Source organism: Sinocyclocheilus grahami, unplaced genomic scaffold (genome assembly GCF_001515645.1).
Source record: "Sinocyclocheilus grahami isolate Dianchi unplaced genomic scaffold, SAMN03320097.WGS_v1.1 scaffold74.1, whole genome shotgun sequence".
In the NCBI taxonomy this organism is placed as follows: Eukaryota; Metazoa; Chordata; class Actinopteri; order Cypriniformes; family Cyprinidae; genus Sinocyclocheilus; species Sinocyclocheilus grahami.
The window spans coordinates 1653303-1673314 of NW_015505253.1; the positions used below are offsets into that span (position 1 = coordinate 1653303).

The window sequence follows — 20012 nt, forward strand, 5'->3', positions numbered from 1 at the left end:
ATCGCAAATTTGCTGTTTTTTTTTTTGTTGTTGTTGTTGTTGTTCTGTAAAGGTCCCCGTTAATCTGATAGTAATCCAGTTTATTTTTTTATTCAAACACGCGCTCCATGAGTCCAAAATGAATGAAAATCTCGAAATCAATCGCAGAAAAAGTTTAAAGAAACCGTGAAATATTTTGAAATGACCTCCAAAGGAATAATAAGTCTGCAAGCGCAGAGCTGATCACTTCGTATCCGCTGATCGCATCCCAAAAGAGCCCATAAAAAGCCAGTGAAAAGAAAAGAACTCGAAATCTTTTCCAAAGTGCTAAATGTAATAAGGTCCCCAGCCTAGAAAAGCGACCAGTGTCACATCGTTCAGAAACAACGTGAATAAGTCATTTCGAACTCAGAAACTTCAGGTTCCATTGGAACAGCAGAAGCTGATGCTGAAGAATTTGCTGACTGAAGTCCATTGGATGTAGATCACTTCCACTTTTCCATTGCTTTGTAAATTCAAATGTAATTCCAATATTTCCCCTCTATTGTTTTTTCCTCTTCTTTCAGTTTTTCCCTCAGTGTTTCAATATTTGGATCTATGCATTGAGGTCCCCCGTCACTTCGGGCTGAGGGGATTTGAAACAACGGTACTTCATTCAAACAGCATGAATAGTAAACGGCATGGTATGTCCCAGGCTCCCCCTCCGAGGGCTGAACAATGGATTGTTCCTAGGGAGAATCAACCTCAGTGTTGCCAGTTCCGCTTATAATCGACTTGGTTTTTATTTATTTATTTTTAGAAAGTCTTCGCATTTCTCAAATGTTTAAAACGACTAACATTTAGTAACTAATAGTAACTTTTATTTACTTGATTAAAAAAAACACAGTGTAATTAAACACATAAGAAAAATGAGCTATCTAATAGAATGTTTACAAATGTACAAAAAATTGTTTAAGTCATTATACGTCATTTTAAATATTTTTGTAAAAGGATATATTATTGAAAAGACACTTTATTTTTAAGGAGCACTTTAACGTAATACAGACCCATGGTGTATTTTATGCAAGTTTATGCTACAAAAAAGCAGATGGAAAAAATCAAGTAATTACATTTGTACAGTTTTCCAGAGAGATCTGGCAACACTGGTTAACCTCTTCAGCGCGGCTTCGACTGTGAAAGAAACGGTTCCCTCAAGGCAAGAGTGTGTTTGATCAAACTTTAATGAATTTACATTAAAGTAAAGACATTCCCCGCTTTGGTGAAACAGAATAATTTGCTCTTAGTTATTTTAAAAGGCGACGCATTTATGTGGATTTACGGAGTAGTTTATTTGCATATCTATTGGAAAGGCGGGATTCACATTGGTTCGTGTTTGTCTTTATCTACAAAATTGCATTTGTTTAACTCATATGCCTCTATTAAGGTTGTGGTTTATTATTATTTTTTAATGTTTTACTTAAGAAAAGATCTTTTGAAGGAGTAATTGTACAGGGATGTGCGACTCTCCACATTCATCTACAGGGGCGCCATACGTAACCCAACAGCGCCCTCTGCTGGTCTCCACTAACTACACTGCAGACAATTTCAAAGAGAGATTTTAGAATACGAAAAAATACAGCTATAGGAACATAAATAAGACATATTTTGGGGACTTTACAATTGTATATCTTAAATCTAAAAGTCCATTATAATTATTATTAATGTCTGTTTGCATGTGTTCCTATACCTCATTTTCCTTCACTGGCCCTCTTAAATTCTTAAACAAATCTATTGCACACACATGCATTTCACATCTAAATTCACCTCAGCTCCAGTGAATTCACAAAATAGAATGTAATCAAATGATCCACCACAACAAATATACTAACAAACAGACAAAATGTAATTCTGAGTAAAATGCACAACCTTTTGCAAAGCCAGAAATATTCCTCTGAGCCACATCAGTATATGCTCAAGCAAGGGGCTAAGGCTAAGGCAATTGTCCCTGAGCTTTTATCTTTTTTAATATAAAGGACAGTGAAAACCAGACAGGACTGTGAATTATTAAAATGGTAATTGCAACTTAATACAAATTCTCATATATACTTGTAGTACCAGTGAAAATGTGATATCTACACATTCTTTATTCTGTGTAGTTTCCACATTTTAGGATAATTATTCAAACTAAAGAACACAAATGCCATGGGAATTATGTAGTGACAAAAAAATGTAAATTTACCACAAATACACTCTCTTGTCCAAGTCATCCATTTAAAAATGCCTTTAGATTCAAATGTTTTTTAACTTCACAATCAAAGATATTAGCAGTTGAACATCTGAAACAAATTCAGTGCAGTGTGTCTAATCTTTTCTCCTGGTAGTATGCCAAAACCCTCATAATAACCCCCAAATAATAATTAAAAAAAAACACTAAACAGGCATAGCTCTAAACTACTAAACAAGTTTATTATCTCCATCCCGCCACCAAAGTTCCTGACCTTCACTAGTTCAGAGTTGTGTCAAACAGCCTAATATACTGGTGGCTATGGCAGTTTTATGCTAAGGAGACAGAAGAGTGCGTCCAAAATCTGAGCCAAATATCCATCCTTCACCTGTCCTTTAAGAACACAGAAGGACAGCCAAATTACAATTCTCCTGTTCCTCTACATCAAACCTCCTGTGTAGCATTTCCAGAACCCTTAAAAACTGAAGAAAAAAAAACCTGAGCTCATTGATTTAACATATTGTTCATTTGAGTGCTAAACCCTCATCAAAAAAGCTCAACATTTCATAGCAGCATGAAACAACTTGTACATCGACTTTGAATCAGCGTACAAACATAAAACTCCAGGCATAACTCAGTGCTAATCTAACCCTCATTTCAGAAACATGCATTTATTGTGAACTTACTCTGGAAGACCTGGTAGCATTTATGCGCCTTGCTGTTGTGATGACGAGGTGTCGTGGGACCGTGATGGTCTCCTAACGAGCTTCCTCGTAGACACTTACACCAATGGTTTGATGGGTTCCTGAGGCTTGCATGGCGAGGAACTCCTGGAGTTCCTCCATGTTGGACGCCCATCATGATGAACATTGCCAAAACAAAAACGACCAGAGTAATGGGCTCCATGGTGGACGCTTATTAGATTATTTTAAAGTTCGCTAAATGAAGCTGGTAAACGAATATCTACTTTAACACACCAACTTCCCTTCTGGGATCCAAGAGTTATCCAAAAAAAAAAACAATTCGCTAGGTATTGTAACTCCAGACCCGCTTTTAATCCCAATCTTCCCAAAAATCAAACGAAACCTCCTCACTCCCTGTCATGGACTCTTTATTTCTTATCTCACCACATGATGGAACTTTTTTAATGAGCCAAGCTCAAACAGAGACACTATAGAAAATATGGTCAGCGAAGGCCACTCCCCTTTTTCGGATTTCAATATCTTACACATAATAACCTTAATCCTGTTTGCTCTGTTTGATATTCAAAGCAAGGTTTGGTGGATGTTTTCTCTATTCTTGTGATGCCTCTGTGTGGGTAAGAGAAAAAGGGGTCCCTTTCGGACTCCATGCTGGGGCGTCTCTTTCAACGTGGACGGACCCCCCTAATCAACCCTGGGCTGTATCGGTATGGGGCGAGAGTTTGACACACGCAGCGAGCGAGAGAGAAACACATTCCCTTTCCTCCTGACTAAGACTATTTTATGCCTCCTTTTCAAGCAGCATCACCTAACAAAACAGCACAGGCTAAAACAAAAACATTCTCCAAGAACAATACTCCCCATAGAGAGAAGAAAACTCGCTTTCCAAACATGAAAGAGAAAAATGTCACATTTTTATCTCACCGGGGAGGGGAGTAGTGCATCTTGGGATTTCATTCAGGAAAGCCTGGGCAAGATTTAAGGGGTGTTTTGCAGATTTGTTCGTTAACACTGCAATAACCAGCTTAAACGTGTTGAAATAAGTAATTTCGTTATATATTTAGTAGGGCTGCACGTTTAATCGAATGCGATTGTCATGCGCATTTTGTTGGTAAAGCCGGTTCTGTAATCAGCAGTAAGTCATCATCACGTGCTTTCAGATGGAGCAGCATTTACTACACAGAGCCGTAGTTCACTGACAAGTTACACAAAAAAAATTGCAGACGATTTTATTGCGCGATTACATGACAGCTGTTTGCATAGTTTCTCAGTGAACTATGCCCACATCTTCTCCTCTTGTGGAGAAAACCCTCTGGTTGACTGCGGTGGAGGTAATTACATCTCAAGTGGGATCGGACCTAAAGGAAGAACCTGCATTTGCCATGTTTTCCGCCCTGGGGAGAAGCGAACGCTTTGTGGGGAAAATGCTTTGTGGATAAGCTCCATTGTAAGAATGCTTGTGTTCCACAAGGGGTGGAAAAATTTAACCCCGAACGTGTGGGAGATTTGCATTTGCACGTCCCTGAGGCAGAAACCATAGCCCTAATAATACAAGGCATTGGGAAGGCGGTCATACTAATGATTGTGGGGCCTTCAAGGTCAGGACTCTAGCCCTGAGCAGGACCCCATAATGAGGATGCACATGAGACGGGACTAATCCAGTCTCAGACTGTCACGTCCAGACAACCAGGTGCATTTGGAACCACCACAGACAGGTTTTAGGCAGCATGTGCAGCATTGTTGCAACAAGACGCATGAAGGCTACATATCACAAAGAGATGAAATTCTTTATCATACCACCCAATACATAGCTTTTCATTGTATTTCCAAGATTCAATCTTCGATAAGGGTAAGAGGTACAGAAAGCTTTCATGGAATATATTTGAAATGCCAAAGATGTCTGGACAAACATTTGCTGTGTTGACCTTCAATTTTCCTACTTCCCTACAGTCTCTTTTCCAAAGAGTTGGAATAAATAGCATGTCAGTGCTCTTACAAGAGATCTGTTTGTCTTTCACAAACAGTTATACAAAATGAAGCCAACATGATGCATCTTTGATGCTCATTTTTGGGGCTGAGGGCTTTTGAGACAGAACTACATGGCCATTCTTTGCACAAAAGTAGTCTACAAAGATAAAAGCTCTGTTGAAAACCCCCTTCAACTGCCTTAGAAACTGAAATAGAACATCCAAAGTGACTTATCTAGAACATTCTACATACACAGAAACATGATGCACAACTGACTTCAAAAAAGGCGATGCAAGAGAAGGGGTGCATTACTTTATAATATAGCAGATAAATAGCATAAATATAAAGCAGATAAACTGTTTTAAACTATTACTGGTCCAGTATTTTTACCAGAACAAATTACATTTGCAATCAATGTTTTCCATCTTTTTTTTCCTTTTTGAAAGAAAATAATACTTTTTATTCAACAATTATTGGGATTTCATTCAGGAAAGCCTGGGCAAGATTTAAGGGGTGTTTTGCAGATTTGTTCGTTAACACTGCAATAACCAGCTTAAACGTGTTGAAATAAGTAATTTCGTTATATATTTAGTAGGGCTGCACGTTTAATCGAATGCGATTGTCATGCGCATTTTGTTGGTAAAGCCGGTTCTGTAATCAGCAGTAAGTCATCATCACGTGCTTTCAGATGGAGCAGCATTTACTACACAGAGCCGTAGTTCACTGACAAGTTACACAAAAAAAATTGCAGACGATTTTATTGCGCGATTACATGACAGCTGTTTGCATAGTTTCTCAGTGAACTACGGCTCTGTGAAGTAAATGCTGCTCCATCTGAAAGCATGTGAAAATACCACATTTAATAACATATTTTTACTCCAAACTCACTTCATAGCGTCAGTCGTGAGCAGGACCCCATAATGAGGATGCACAGGAGACGGGACTAATCCAGTCTCAGACTGTCACGTCCAGACAACCAGGTGCATTTGGAACCACCACAGACAGGTTTTAGGCAGCATGTGCAGCATTGTTGCAACAAGACGCATGAAGGCTACATATCACAAACAGATGAAATTCTTTATCATACCACCCAATACATAGCTTTTCATTGTATTTCCAAGATTCAATCTTCGATAAGGGTAAGAGGTACAGAAAGCTTTCATGGAATATATTTGAAATGCCAAAGATGTCTGGACAAACATTTGCTGTGTTGACCTTCAATTTTCCTACTTCCCTACAGTCTCTTTTCCAAAGAGTTGGAATAAATAGCATGTCAGTGCTCTTACAAGAGATCTGTTTGTCTTTCACAAACAGTTATACAAAATGAAGCCAACATGATGCATCTTTGATGCTCATTTTTGGGGCTGAGGGCTTTTGAGACAGAACTACATGGCCATTCTTTGCACAAAAGTAGTCTACAAAGATAAAAGCTCTGTTGAAAACCCCCTTCAACTGCCTTAGAAACTGAAATAGAACATCCAAAGTGACTTATCTAGAACATTCTACATACACAGAAACATGATGCACAACTGACTTCAAAAAAGGCGATGCAAGAGAAGGGGTGCATTACTTTATAATATAGCAGATAAATAGCATAAATATAAAGCAGATAAACTGTTTTAAACTATTACTGGTCCAGTATTTTTACCAGAACAAATTACATTTGCAATCAATGTTTTCCATCTTTTTTTTCCTTTTTGAAAGAAAATAATACTTTTTATTCAACAATTATGCATTAAAAAGTGCTGTTTTTAAACTTTCTATTAATCAAAGAATCCTGAAAAAAAAACATTGCTTCCACAAAAATATTACGCACAACTGTTTTCAACATTGGTAATAATAAGTTTTCTGCACCAAATCATAATATTAGAATGATTTCTGAAGGATCATGTGACGTTGAAGACTGAAGTAATGATGCAGAAATTTCAGCTTTGCCATCGAAGAAAAAAAATCAAGTTTATTTCTGTCATTTAAAATTGCAATAATATTCCAAAATATAATTGTGTTTGATCAAATACATGCAGCCTTGGTAGCATGAGACTTTAAAAAAAAAAATCGAACACAAACAATAGTGTATGTATGAAGGCAGATTCTAACAAAAAGCTACAGTAATATCTAAGAGCTCAGTAAAGGTTTATGAATGTTTTAAAAGTAACTGAAGAGTTTGCTATGCTTGCTGACAGCACTTAACATTATAATACTCTAGCTCTACAACTGCATTATGAATTGGAAAGACTAATTCAATGTAAGAACTGAAAGATATTACAAAACCATTTTTATAACTGTCAGGCAGGCTATAAATATCATCTGTACCGTATCTCTGTCCTTGTGAGATTGTGAAACAGAGTGCTCTCTTGAGGCTGTAGTGTCATTTTCTACGCTCTATACCAACTATTCTCATCTTCTACATGACAGCTGTTTGCATAGTTTCTCAGTGAACTACGGCTCTGTGAAGTAAATGCTGCTCCATCTGAAAGCATGTGAAAATACCACATTTAATAACATATTTTTACTCCAAACTCACTTCATAGCGTCAGTCGAGTGTTTGAAATAAATCCTTCTGTGAGATGATGTGGCTTCTTACACAGAATAAGGCACGCAACATATTTCATAGTATTTAAGCAGTGATAAAGGCATTGCATTATAAATATACTTTATTTTAATGAAAATGATAATAAGAAGAACTATAATAACTCCGATAAACCATATATTGTCATAATCGTGTGTTTATTAGTCACGCTGAATCAATAAAAGCAGTTAAATCTTCTGTTTATCCAGCTACTGCTATAGGCATTTTCTGGGTTTTTTCTGCAAGGCGTATTTGGAGTTTCAGTGTGAGAGTGCCCTCTGGCCTTTGGATGGAGATTTACTGCTGATCACAGAACCGTGCTTCACTGAAAGATATGCATGACAATTGCAGCTTCTGACGAATCGCGATTTTGATTTCATTTTGATTTAACGTGCAGCCCTAATATTTAGTTAGATCAATGCATGTCCCTTTATCGTGTGAAACTGTCTGTTGGCTGTTAGTGCCACCCTATTCCAATATTATCCTCCAACACTCCTACTAAAAACTTTTCAAATGTTGTCCTTGAGAACAAAATCATGTTTATTTACCAACAAAGTTACAGACTTTATTTAAAATTCAATACACTATGCTAATGCTTCCTTTTCACTCCAGGTGCTGAAAACAGATAATTTGCAGAGTTTCCTACCTTTTATAATGACACATAGAATGATTATCTTCTAAACCAAGATTACTGTGGTTGACATTTTTAGAGAAAATGTTTTCCTAATCCCATAAAAACTCTTAGTCACCTTTTTTTTTTTACACCGGGGACAAAGGGAAAAAAGATCATCTCAGCGATCATCAAAAAAAAATTGCCAGGAAGATACAAATCATCTGCCGTGTCACCGTGTTAACCCAGCTATAATGAAAGACAGCAAATCATCTGAGTGAAATACAGGAATGCAGATCGCACAGCTGCCTGTCTGCCATAATGCATACAGAGCAGCTCTATATGGCCACAGACAAATCTGTTCGGACCTCAGATGAGAAGTGAATCCTGTGAGGACGTCGCTGAGCTTCTGCCCTTAGACCTCTGACATGAGGCCACAACGGCTGGGAAACACTGTGGGGCGCTAAGTGCTACCCTGTCATTCCCAGAGATTCCTCCAAGCAGAAGACTTCCGTGACTTGTCAGCCTGGCTAAGAAACAACCAAGCTAGGTTCGGGTGATCTCTCAGGACATCTTCAGCGCAAATGTTGTCACTGGGAAAGAATGTCTCTTGGAGGGCCATCTGGGTTGCAACCAGGATACAGTTCAACCGCAGATTCACATTAAAACATCAACTGAAAAAAGTTAAACAACAAAAAAAATGCATTTAATCAATACTTTTAAAGGGGAAAAAAGCTATAGAAAGGTGAGGCACAACAAAGTTACACATTTCTTGGGCAAACGAAGGCAAAAATACATCCGACAGGAAAGTGCACAAAGAACGAAGGACTGGAATTGCACGAAAACAGCATAAAAATTACATTCTCTTCATTCATTACAAACCCTGTGTTGTGCTTTCAGAAATGGGGGTGGATGGGTTGGGGGGCGAGCTGAACAAATCTGTTTCTGTTTTGCCATTCAGAGAGGCCCTCCATGCAGAACCCTGCCACAACTAACATTACAAAAAAAAGACAGACGGCAAAATGAGGGAAGTGCAAAAGAACGCGGGAGCTTTGCATTACGCCGCAATTGGGAGAGAAAAGCTTGGCTAGCGGATAAACAGGCTGTTGCATTTCCACTTGCCTGCATGGGATGAATCCCCTTTAGCACCCAGTATCTTTTCTAGAGACAGAAAGACTAGAATCTGAGGCATGAGAATGGTAAAGATCACAATTAAAACTGCACAACAATATGAATTTGCGTCTCACCTGTGTATTGGTAAAACAACTGGACTGAACTTGTTATGTGGTTTTACATATGCTGACAGTGAGCCTACCTCTACGCATCTAATTTGCACAATGCCATGCATGAGTGCACCAGAAGTAACAGGCCGACAGGATCCAGATACATTAACAAAGAAGCAATGGTTTTTCGGATGACTTTGGGACTTTTCAGCTTGTCCCAATCTCTAACTAGCCTCATCAGAAAGAAGCACATCCCCTTGCTCTCTCCGTATCCTTTATGCAGACTGGCAAGAACAAGATGCATTGTGTTTTAATGCGTAATTGGCTTAATTGGTTTACTGGTTGGAGAGGCTTAAATGAAAGGAGAAGCTGTCTAAGAGAAACCGAGCCAAATAGTGCCTTTGTCTTTGGCTTCCATGTGCCCTCCCCACCTTCACAACGGGGGATTCGACCAATCGGTGCCTCGCAAGCTGTTGGACAAGACCCTCACCAGCAGTCCTGGTGAATTATTAACGCAGCCCCACAGAGCAAGAGCGGGAACAAACCTGGGGAACTTTAGCAATAGCAAGGACAACTGGATATTCCTCAATCAAATCTATGTATCCTGAGTAATGATTAAAACATGACTGTGCAGAAAGCACAAGTGGCACTTTTGCTGATTGTTCCCACATTACTCTTGATACAAACACTACAAGCACATTAACTGGCAATCTTTGGGATGAAGGAAGAACGTCATTACACGTCAACGCACAAGAGTTGCGAATCTAAAGTTTGATTTGCCTTTGCAAAGGTGTGATGCCCGACAGTTGCCTCCATCCATTTTCCAGCTTGCAAAAACCCAAGAAACCAAGATGCCGCATTTAAATCAACACCAGAAAATTGAGTCTCAAATGGAGTCTAATATATTAATTCTAACAGAGTGAAGCAAGCATGGCTTTTGACTGGTTAGAATGACCCAACCGGAGAAACAAATATATTGAAAACCCTGCACTTCAATTTGATTTGATTGATTTAGGAATGCACATGGTACTTCCTTCTGATTTACAGAGAAAGTGACAAATTCTTGAGCATTTACTTTCCAAATCACATTGGCGTACAAAAACATCTGCTACTGCATGTGTAAATTCATATATTTCCCTCAAATGGATTTATTTGCACCACAAACGGGTGGATTTACAACATGTTTGACATGGCCTAACAGCTGGAACTCACATGTGAGACGGATCTCTACAGAAATGGCCAAAAAAGTTACTTTTCACCTCACTCTCCTTCCCACATGCTCCAACGTTCAACCTCCCAAACTTCTTACATTCCCTCTCTCATATCCTCTGCTTTTAAAAGCATGTCCTTTCTCCGACAGAAACACTGCAAGGGTTCTTTCTGTCTCCCTGCTGCCGTCAGCTGCTAAAACACGCAGGTTGCAGCGATGAGCACTATAAATATGATGTACAGCTTATGCGGTGCCACTGACCTCACAACACGTGCCAAAGGAGTGCGGGGGAGCAGGTGCCATGCAGATTTATGACACTCAGCGAGAACTTTCACCCTCTGTGTACTCTCATGCCCCAATGAGCAGAGAGTCCGGCCTGTGATGACTGAACACATTCACTCCTCCATGACAAAACAGCATGTGGGAGAAATACAGTGTGAATGTAAAATGTGCGATTGTTTGGATACACTTTCATAACTTTGCCTGTGGCACCTGGCACTGCTGAAAGTTCTCCAGCCACCCCCTTCTTTGGGAAGTTTTGGAGAGTTCTAAAGTAGTGTTGTTGAGTTATTCAAGGATTTTTGGGTGATTTTCTGCTGTATTCAAATTTAATTTGAATAAATGAAAATTACGTTTTAAATGCTAGTCAGATGTGCATTAGAATTTTTCTAAGCTACATGTCAGCATTTCCAGCAAGATATTATTTTTTTTTTCCAAATCTACCAATCGGGTGCAAACTCATTTGACAGTCACGAGGGGACCATATGGACCATATTTTTCCTTGAGGAAAGTGCATGCCACGTACGACTCAAGCTTAAAAACGACTGCTTCTTTGGAATTTTGAAAGCCATTTTATCTTGTATACCAAATGGCGCTTAGCTAGCACTTGGCAACGCCGAGACCATTTTGTATTCCTTCACCCATACTAATCTCAGCTGCAATAATAAACAAATTTAAATTCTTTATCCCGTGCCAAACAGACGTGTTGCAGAATAATGAGAACCTCAGCACCACCAGCTTCTTATCTCCAACTAGTCCTCTCCTTTCATTCTCCACAGCACTCCAGTCGCTCTTGACAGAATTAGCCTGGTTCAGCATTGAGAGTTTAGCCTGATGTCCCTATTTCCTGGGACACGGGGCAAGTTAAGCTTCAGGATTTGTGATGAAAAGAGATTGGATGGGGAAAAACGAATATAAGAAGTGCCCACATCTTCTCCTCTTGTGGAGAAAACCCTCTGGTTGACTGCGGTGGAGGTAATTACATCTCAAGTGGGATCGGACCTAAAGGAAGAACCTGCATTTGCCATGTTTTCCGCCCTGGGGAGAAGCGAACGCTTTGTGGGGAAAATGATTTGTGGATAAGCTCCATTGTAAGAATGCTTGTGTTCCACAAGGGGTGGAAAAATTTAACCCCGAACGTGTGGGAGATTTGCATTTGCACGTCCCTGAGGCAGAAACCATAGCCCTAATAATACAAGGCATTGGGAAGGCGGTCATACTAATGATTGTGGGGCCTTCAAGGTCAGGACTCTAGCCCTGAGCAGGACCCCATAATGAGGATGCACATGAGACGGGACTAATCCAGTCTCAGACTGTCACGTCCAGACAACCAGGTGCATTTGGAACCACCACAGACAGGTTTTAGGCAGCATGTGCAGCATTGTTGCAACAAGACGCATGAAGGCTACATATCACAAAGAGATGAAATTCTTTATCATACCACCCAATACATAGCTTTTCATTGTTTCTAACAAAAAGCTACAGTAATATCTAAGAGCTCAGTAAAGGTTTATGAATGTTTTAAAAGTAACTGAAGAGTTTGCTATGCTTGCTGACAGCACTTAACATTATAATACTCTAGCTCTACAACTGCATTATGAATTGGAAAGACTAATTCAATGTAAGAACTGAAAGATATTACAAAACCATTTTTATAACTGTCAGGCAGGCTATAAATATCATCTGTACCGTATCTCTGTCCTTGTGAGATTGTGAAACAGAGTGCTCTCTTGAGGCTGTAGTGTCATTTTCTACGCTCTATACCAACTATTCTCATCTTCCACTGGATCACCCACATAGCCAAAGCCGCCTTTTCACTTAACGACTTGTTTCTCCAGTGAAGGTCAGAATGTTAGCAAGCTTTCTCCAAACATAACACCACACTCACTGCAGGAGACTCTCTGCTCTGGCCCCTAGAAGGTGAACTCTATTTCCACTTAAGCAAAAAGGGTCAGGGATCTTCTCTCACCGATTGACTCATCTCATCTGAGTGCATTTAATCTGGAAATTGAGGTTCTGGCTGACTCTGCTCCTTCATGTCACAAGTGTCAGAACGTTCTAGGCTACTCTCCCGAAAATAACATAGAAAGGGTGTCCAATTTCCACAGCTTGACATTTGTAAAGAATATAAACAGTTTATGAATGGTAAAACCTCGCTCGATACAGATTCATCGACAGACTTAAGGTGAAGGTTATGCAAAATCCATGAAAATCCAGGAAGAATAAGAGACTCTACAGAAGGACCTGCAATGATTGGATCTGAAACGGGTCATATCTCCATAAAAACTTCATGTTATTACCAGGCAACCCCTAATTTATCTTACAAAAATGTCAAAAGCTCATGAAAGAGATGAAAAGACACCCACAATAAAGCAAACATGTTATTTAAATTAGATATTTGAGAGAAGCCCTTCTAGGGTAAATATAAAGCAGTATTTTAGGTAAGAATAAAGAAGCAGTACCTGTGTAGCCCAGAGAGTTGTCGTCATCGTGTTCTGCAGTGGGGGTCTCTGTGGCCCTATTGCTAGTCCCCTCCTGAGTCCCCGTGTCTGTTGGAAGTAACACAGACTCTAAGTCCTCAAGCAAAGAGTATTGGGCCAACGGCGACACAGTAGCGCCCCAGTATCCCTGATACCAACAGATGAGCAGTACTAGGCTCTGCAGACGGTGACTTTTGAAAGGTCTGCAATTGCAACCTCCAAACTGCATTATCAAGTCAAGAAAGCACTTCAAACTTCCCCAAAACAAATATATAGAAGCTCCAAGGTGTTACTCAATTTTTAGCCATTAATCCATTGGAGAATCCCAAGAGCGCAAGTCCTAAATATGGCATTTTCCTTATCTTCACAGGCCTAAAGAGATGCAGTTAGCCCTGAAAGTCTATGTGTATGTCTGAGGAGTGACGGTGTGTGCCCTCTTGCAGTTCATGGGCAGAACTAGGACGACCAAACTGCAAAAACACACAAAGTCACTGACACACCCTATTTAGATCTGTATACAGTCATTGACTAAACTAATTCCCCAATCAGCGCATGTCGCTTTTCTGGAAGATGGACTGACAGCCCTCCTCTACGCCTGGTTTAGAAAGGGAGGACCGGGCAGGGGGTGTGGCAGATGCCCCCCACCATGGCGAAGTGTGGGATAAATCAGACTGGAGCCATGCCCACTTCCATTGTTGGGCACTGACAGGGGGTTAATTTGGAATGAGGGGAGGTGAAGGGGCCTGTTTAATATAAAGAGGGTCAGAATGGGCCAGATGACTGGGAAGCATCCTGTCAGGACCGTCATGGCCGTGAATGAAGATTGGCATCATTTAAGGAGATAAAACCGCAGACAGGCAAAACAAAAGGAAGTCATTGGAGAGCACTTAGAGCTCGGGGAAGTGCGACCACTGTCTGTCCTTTCGTTCACCCTGTCACTAAACCTCACTAACAAATATTGCTAATCCTTCAACATTTCAAAGTCATAATTGAGTGCTTGAATGATTTTCAGGAGAATTCAAATGCCTATTTTATGACTTGGGCCACACTAGCTAGCACTTCTGTTGATGCATTTAATGAAATGACACTTTTAGCCTGCTATATGCTGAGATGGCAGATTCTCAACAAACACCTCACTGAGTACGTTCACAGGATCTCAAGGTCGTGACCATCATGAGACTGTTGGCTAGCTTGTGTTCCAAATACAATTCCAAATACAACATTTGTGCAATTTTAGCAATGTTAAAGGACAGTTCATGAACATTTAACATCAAGCATGCAAACACATAGAACTCACACATTTACTTGAGTCTGTCTGTTTGTGTATAGACACCATATTGACTTCACCATACCATCAGGCTTTTCTGTTCAAACCTCAAGACCCAAGTTCTTTGTAATGCAAATGAATCAATAAATAAGATTTTAATACCAGGTCTATAAGCATAGACACATTTAAAGCATTTATTCAATATGTAATCTCTACACAGAATTAGCACAACTCACAGAATTCCAAAGAACTGGAAAAACCAACGTCCACAAAATTCTACATGACAACTATACACAAATTTCGATGCTAAACATCTATACAACAAATATTTTGGAAAATAGAAATCTCAAAACATATTTATATAAAAAAGAACAAATAGTGTATACCCTGAAGGGGAATCAATGTAGACAAGGAAACCTTAAACATTCTAGCTCCAAAACTGTACTGGCTACTGTAGAATGTGGATTTATGGTGGGTTTAGAGAGAATACTTCATGATTCATTAACAGGTGGTGTGCCCAGATGCCCTGGAGGACACACAAACAAAAACCTGGTGCTCCCTCAGATTCAAATGGCCCTGAGCCACACAAACCAATCCAAAATGCCCTGCCTCCCCTGATGGCTAATTAAACCAAACCTTATGCGGCTAGCTGACATGTCTACATGGGCCCATTAGAAGGATGTTCCCCATGCACCCCAAAGCCCCGGCTGTCCGCTCATTTTCAGACACACACCCTGCTTTCTCGTTTTCTGGCTTTATTGATTTAAGGAGAAGGTGATGTACTAGCTCAATAACAGTGGACCCAGACAACCAACATAAACACAACAACAACAATTGAATTTGTTCATCTTAATGGCTTTAAAAATCAAGTCCATTTGTTGAGTCTGCCATCAGTCGGTTAATTATTTTTTAAGGCAGGAGAGGGCATGGGAATTATAAAGAAAATGAGTTACCGTGTTAATCGGTACACTTTAACACACCTCTTTTTTGATAGCAACTTCAAATTTTTAGTTCAGCTTAAAGCCCTGATTTATGAAAGGGGTTTAATTAAGTCACACGAATTAACTTAGCTGGACATAAATTAATTTGTGCAGAGAGAAAGAAATATGTGAACAGTGCAACCAGACTGCAAATTACCAAAGATTATGTTGAATGATTGTGTGGATGGACGCAGCTTTTGGTCTGCAGGAAAGAGGAAGGGAACACACACGGAGAACATACTATTTCTGATTATGAATAGATTCAGAATGTAAAAAAACTTGTTTAAAGGACGTGTTAAGACATTAAATTAATAAAATTGCTTGATACCTGCAGCAATAATCATATGCAGCTTGTGCCAGCAACAATCCAACAGTGCCCATGTAAAACAAGCAAAAATCTGTAATTCTACAGATACTGTATGTGGTGCAAACTACTCTAATCTGAGAGAAAAAAAGAGACCACAATTTTTAAAACAATTTGTTTTTGCTTAAACTGGTCAAAGTCTTCACCAAACAATTCAAGTAAGAAGCTAGAAATGCAGTTTTTTGTACAGTTTAAATTACTGAAATTTTGAATTTGAAGATCTTAAGCCTAAAAAATATAGAATATAATACAGAATATTACATAAATATAGAATATAAAATATAGAGGTATAAACATATTTTAAAAATATGGTGTCTCGTGCATTTTATGTACAATTTGAATTTCTGAAATGTTGAACTTTAGAAATTTGAAGTTCTGAAGCCTAAAAAAATCTAGAATATAAAATAAATAATATAAAATAGAATATAAAATATAGAGGTGTAAAAAATGTAAAAATGTGGTGTCTATGGAAACCCGTTTCCGCCACTGAATAAAAAAGGTAATTGTGACTTTTTATCTCACAATTCTGACTTTTTTTCTCAGAACTGCATGATATAAACTCGCAATTGCAAGTTAAAAAGTCAGAATTGCAAGATAAAAACTCGCAATTCTGACTTTTTTCACGCAGTTGTGACTTAATATCTTGCTATTCTGACTTTATAACTCGCAATTGTGAGTTTATATCATGCAATTCTAAGAAAAAAGTCAGAATTGTGAGTTTATATCTCGCAATTACGAGTTTATATCTCACAATTCTGTGAAAAAAGTTAGAATTGTGAGATAAAAAGTCGCAATAACCTTTTTTTATTTTTTATTCAGTGGCGGAAACGGGCTTCCATAGGTGTCTCTCTTGCAGTTTATGAACAATCTGAATTTCTGACATTTTAAATATCACAATTTTGAATTTGAAGTTCAATTTGAAGTAGAAGTTGAAATTTGAAGAAACATTTAACTTTTAAATAAACATTTGTATAAACATTTGATCAAATCTGTACAAATGTCTCAAAAACAATTCAATTGTGTTAAATGTCATAGGAATAGATTTCAAATTCAGACCTATAAAATATGCCCCAAATATATACATTTTATGTCTAAAATCCAAATGTGCAAAACCCAAATTTTATTTTATTTTAGTCATTATTTATCTATATTTAAATTGTGCAAGAATCACCAACAACTATCATTCAAGTTACACACCAGTTTTAGGAATTTGTTCAAATCTTTAACCAAGTAGAAGCAACAATAATAGAACTGGATCTGGCTAATACCAGATCCAGTTCTGAGACAGCAGCCCAGCAGTTAATATCATCAAGGCTCCAGCCGGACCACTCCAGGGTCCGTGGTTCTCTGAGGGTCTGATTAGCTCCCGTATTATTGAAAAGTACCAAGGGAGAGATTATGCAGATGAGGGCACTGCGGTCCACACAGTGGGCAGGAAACCAAGCATCATAATGAGAGACTACAGAAGAGCTTTTCCTTCTGTATGGGACGTACAGACAGGGAACAGGGGAGAAATGGTTATGGGAAATTACAGGGTGGTTTCAGAGAGCTTAGGAGAACCAGACCGTCTGGCATCTAGATATTAAATAAGCTAAGGCCATGGACATATCTATAGTGCTCTTGAGGTTGTTAGTGTTGGCCCACATTTTACTACTATTTTATAGCCTATATGAGACTTAATGTAATACTTAGTTAAGTATTAGTGAAGTTTCAACATTGATGAAAGTCTCAAATTTCGCAGATGTTTCTCCTTAGGTGTCTTAGGAGAAATAGAAATAGAAACAATTGCGATACAATAAGAGTGTATTGTAGACCTGTACAACTAATGTAAAAAAGCATAAACAATGAAAATGTAAAGATTTGAGTTCAATCTTGATCTTTTTTTATTTCAAACTTTGCTATTTTAGCAAACTGGATTACAGTTCGTAATAAAACAAAAAGTACAAAAAAGAACAAAGCTTTCTCAAGAGGAAAAAACAAACAAAAGGCAAGCCAACCTTAGGCAAGAGGTGTCCATTTGTTCACCACTCATTTTTGTACAAGAAAACCAACTAAGATATTAAAAAGATCATAGGAAACTGATGATAAATCTTTGAGTTCATTTTGAGATCTCTCGTGACAAATCTTTCTTTGTAGGGGAAAACAACAATCGGAAGCAGGAACCTAAAACAAGAAGTTTCCATTTGTTCTCCACTTAATCTCATTGCTGTATAAAAGAAAGAAATAAGATATTTAAAAAAAACATCTAATTTGTGATTGTCTGTCCTACAAAGTATGTGAATGAAATGTTATTAATCAAACAGCATGCCTAAATTAAAATCATGAAACTTATACAACTTAAAATTAATTTATTAAAAGTTTAACAAAAACAATAATTTTAGCACCCTAAAAATGTGTAATGTGGTGTTTGGGTTTTGTCATGTTCATGTTTTCCATGTCTTTTATTTTGTAATTGTTTTATGCGGTTTGTGTCATGCTTCCCTGCCCTCATGTATTCATGCCATTGGTTCCTCTGTTCATTGTGTCATGTTCTGATTGGTTGTCTTAGAGTCTTAGACACATCTTAGACACTCATGTGTCTTGTTCCCCATTGGTTTGTTCTTGTCATGTGACCCTCTTGTCTGCTATAAGTAGCCCTCATGTTGCCATCGTCTCTGGTCGTGTATTGATGATGTAACCCGCTGTCGGTGAGTCTAGTCTGTTCATGTCAAGTCAAGTCTCGGATTATTGTTTGGATGTTTGGATCACACTGTAAATAAACTGCATTTGGGTTCTCACTTCAACTCGCCTTCAGTGGATTGATTCGTTACAGAATACACGACGAAAAGAATTAACCCAGCAGTTGCACTTCTACAGTTAAGTCAAGGCCATCGGGCAATAGAGGATTATGTTCAGGATTTTTGTGAACTTTCTAACCGGGTGGACTTTAATGATGTGGCGTTAAAGGACATTTTTCGGGTGGGTCTGAATGAGCCCATTTGCTCCCAGCTTCCTGGGGGAAAGGTTCACTGGTCCCTTGCCGAATATATAGACTATGCCTTACTGCTGAGTGAATCACCATTCACTGTGGGAACTGTGGATGATGGTACCCACAGTCTCGCAGCACCTACCAAGCCACAGTCTGCAAATGTCATGCATGCTATGCCAAAGCCTGCCCACATCATGTCTGCCAAACCACAGCCTGCTCACATCATGCCTGCTACTCTAGGACCTGCTCACGTCATGCCCGCTACTCCAGGACCGGCTCACATCATGCCAGTTAAGTTAAAGTTTTCTCATGTCATATCTACCAAGTCAGAACCTGTTCACTTCATGTCTGCCAAGCCAGAGTCTGCTAACATCATGTCTGCTGCCCCAGGGCCTGCTCACGTCACGTCTGTCAAGCCTGAGCTTGCTCACATCAGGAGATTCTTTACAATATGGCCGCCATTGAAGAGCTTTGTTGCAAGATGGCCGCCACACAAGAGTCTCTTCACAAAATGGCCGCTCTTCTAGAGTCGCGTCACGTCTCGGCTGATCTTCCAGAGTCTCGTCATGACATGGCCGCCATTTCCGAGACTGCTCATGCCACGCCCCCGGCCAAGATGGCCGCCACGCCTGAGTCGGATGCGGAGCTTGGGCCTCTTCTGTCCTTGAATCTGCCCCAGTGGCCTCTCCAGAGGCCTTTCCTATCCATGAGTCTGCTCCTAAGGCCTTTCCTGTGCATAGATCCGCTGCAGGACCTCCAGAGGAGGCGGCATCCGCTGCAGAACCTCCTGAGGTGGTGGCGTCCACTTCCGAACTCAATGCCTGCCCTGTCACGGCCACAGAGGCCGTTCACAAACTCACAGACTGTCTTGCCACGGCCACGGAGGCCGTTCACGAACTCACTGTCTGCTCTGTCACGGCCACGGAGGTCGTTCACGAACTCACTGCCTGTCCTGCTACGGCCAAGGAGGCCGTTCCCGAACTCATTGCCTGTCCTGCTATAGCCAAGGAGGTCATTCTTGAACTCACTGTCTGACCTGTCACGGCCATGGAGGTCGTTCGTGAACTCACTGTCTGTCCTGTCACGGCCATGGAGGCCGTTCATGAACTCTCTGTCTCTCCTGCCACGGCCAAGGAGGCCGTTCATGAACTCATAGTCTGCCCTGTCACAGCCATGGAGGCCGTTCATGAACTCACTGTCTGTCCTTTCAC

General features: G+C 39.7%; 1 protein-coding gene across 1 annotated transcript in view; it reads right to left on the reverse strand.

Annotated features, from left to right (window-relative positions):
• The window catches only part of LOC107585780 (roundabout homolog 1-like), a 142732-nt gene that overhangs the window by 24529 nt on the left and 98191 nt on the right, over positions 1-20012 (reverse strand). The window contains exon 3 of the mRNA XM_016272928.1: positions 13205-13291. Within this exon, the coding sequence (XP_016128414.1) occupies positions 13205-13291 (87 nt within the window). The remainder of the gene's footprint in view (positions 1-13204; positions 13292-20012) is intronic.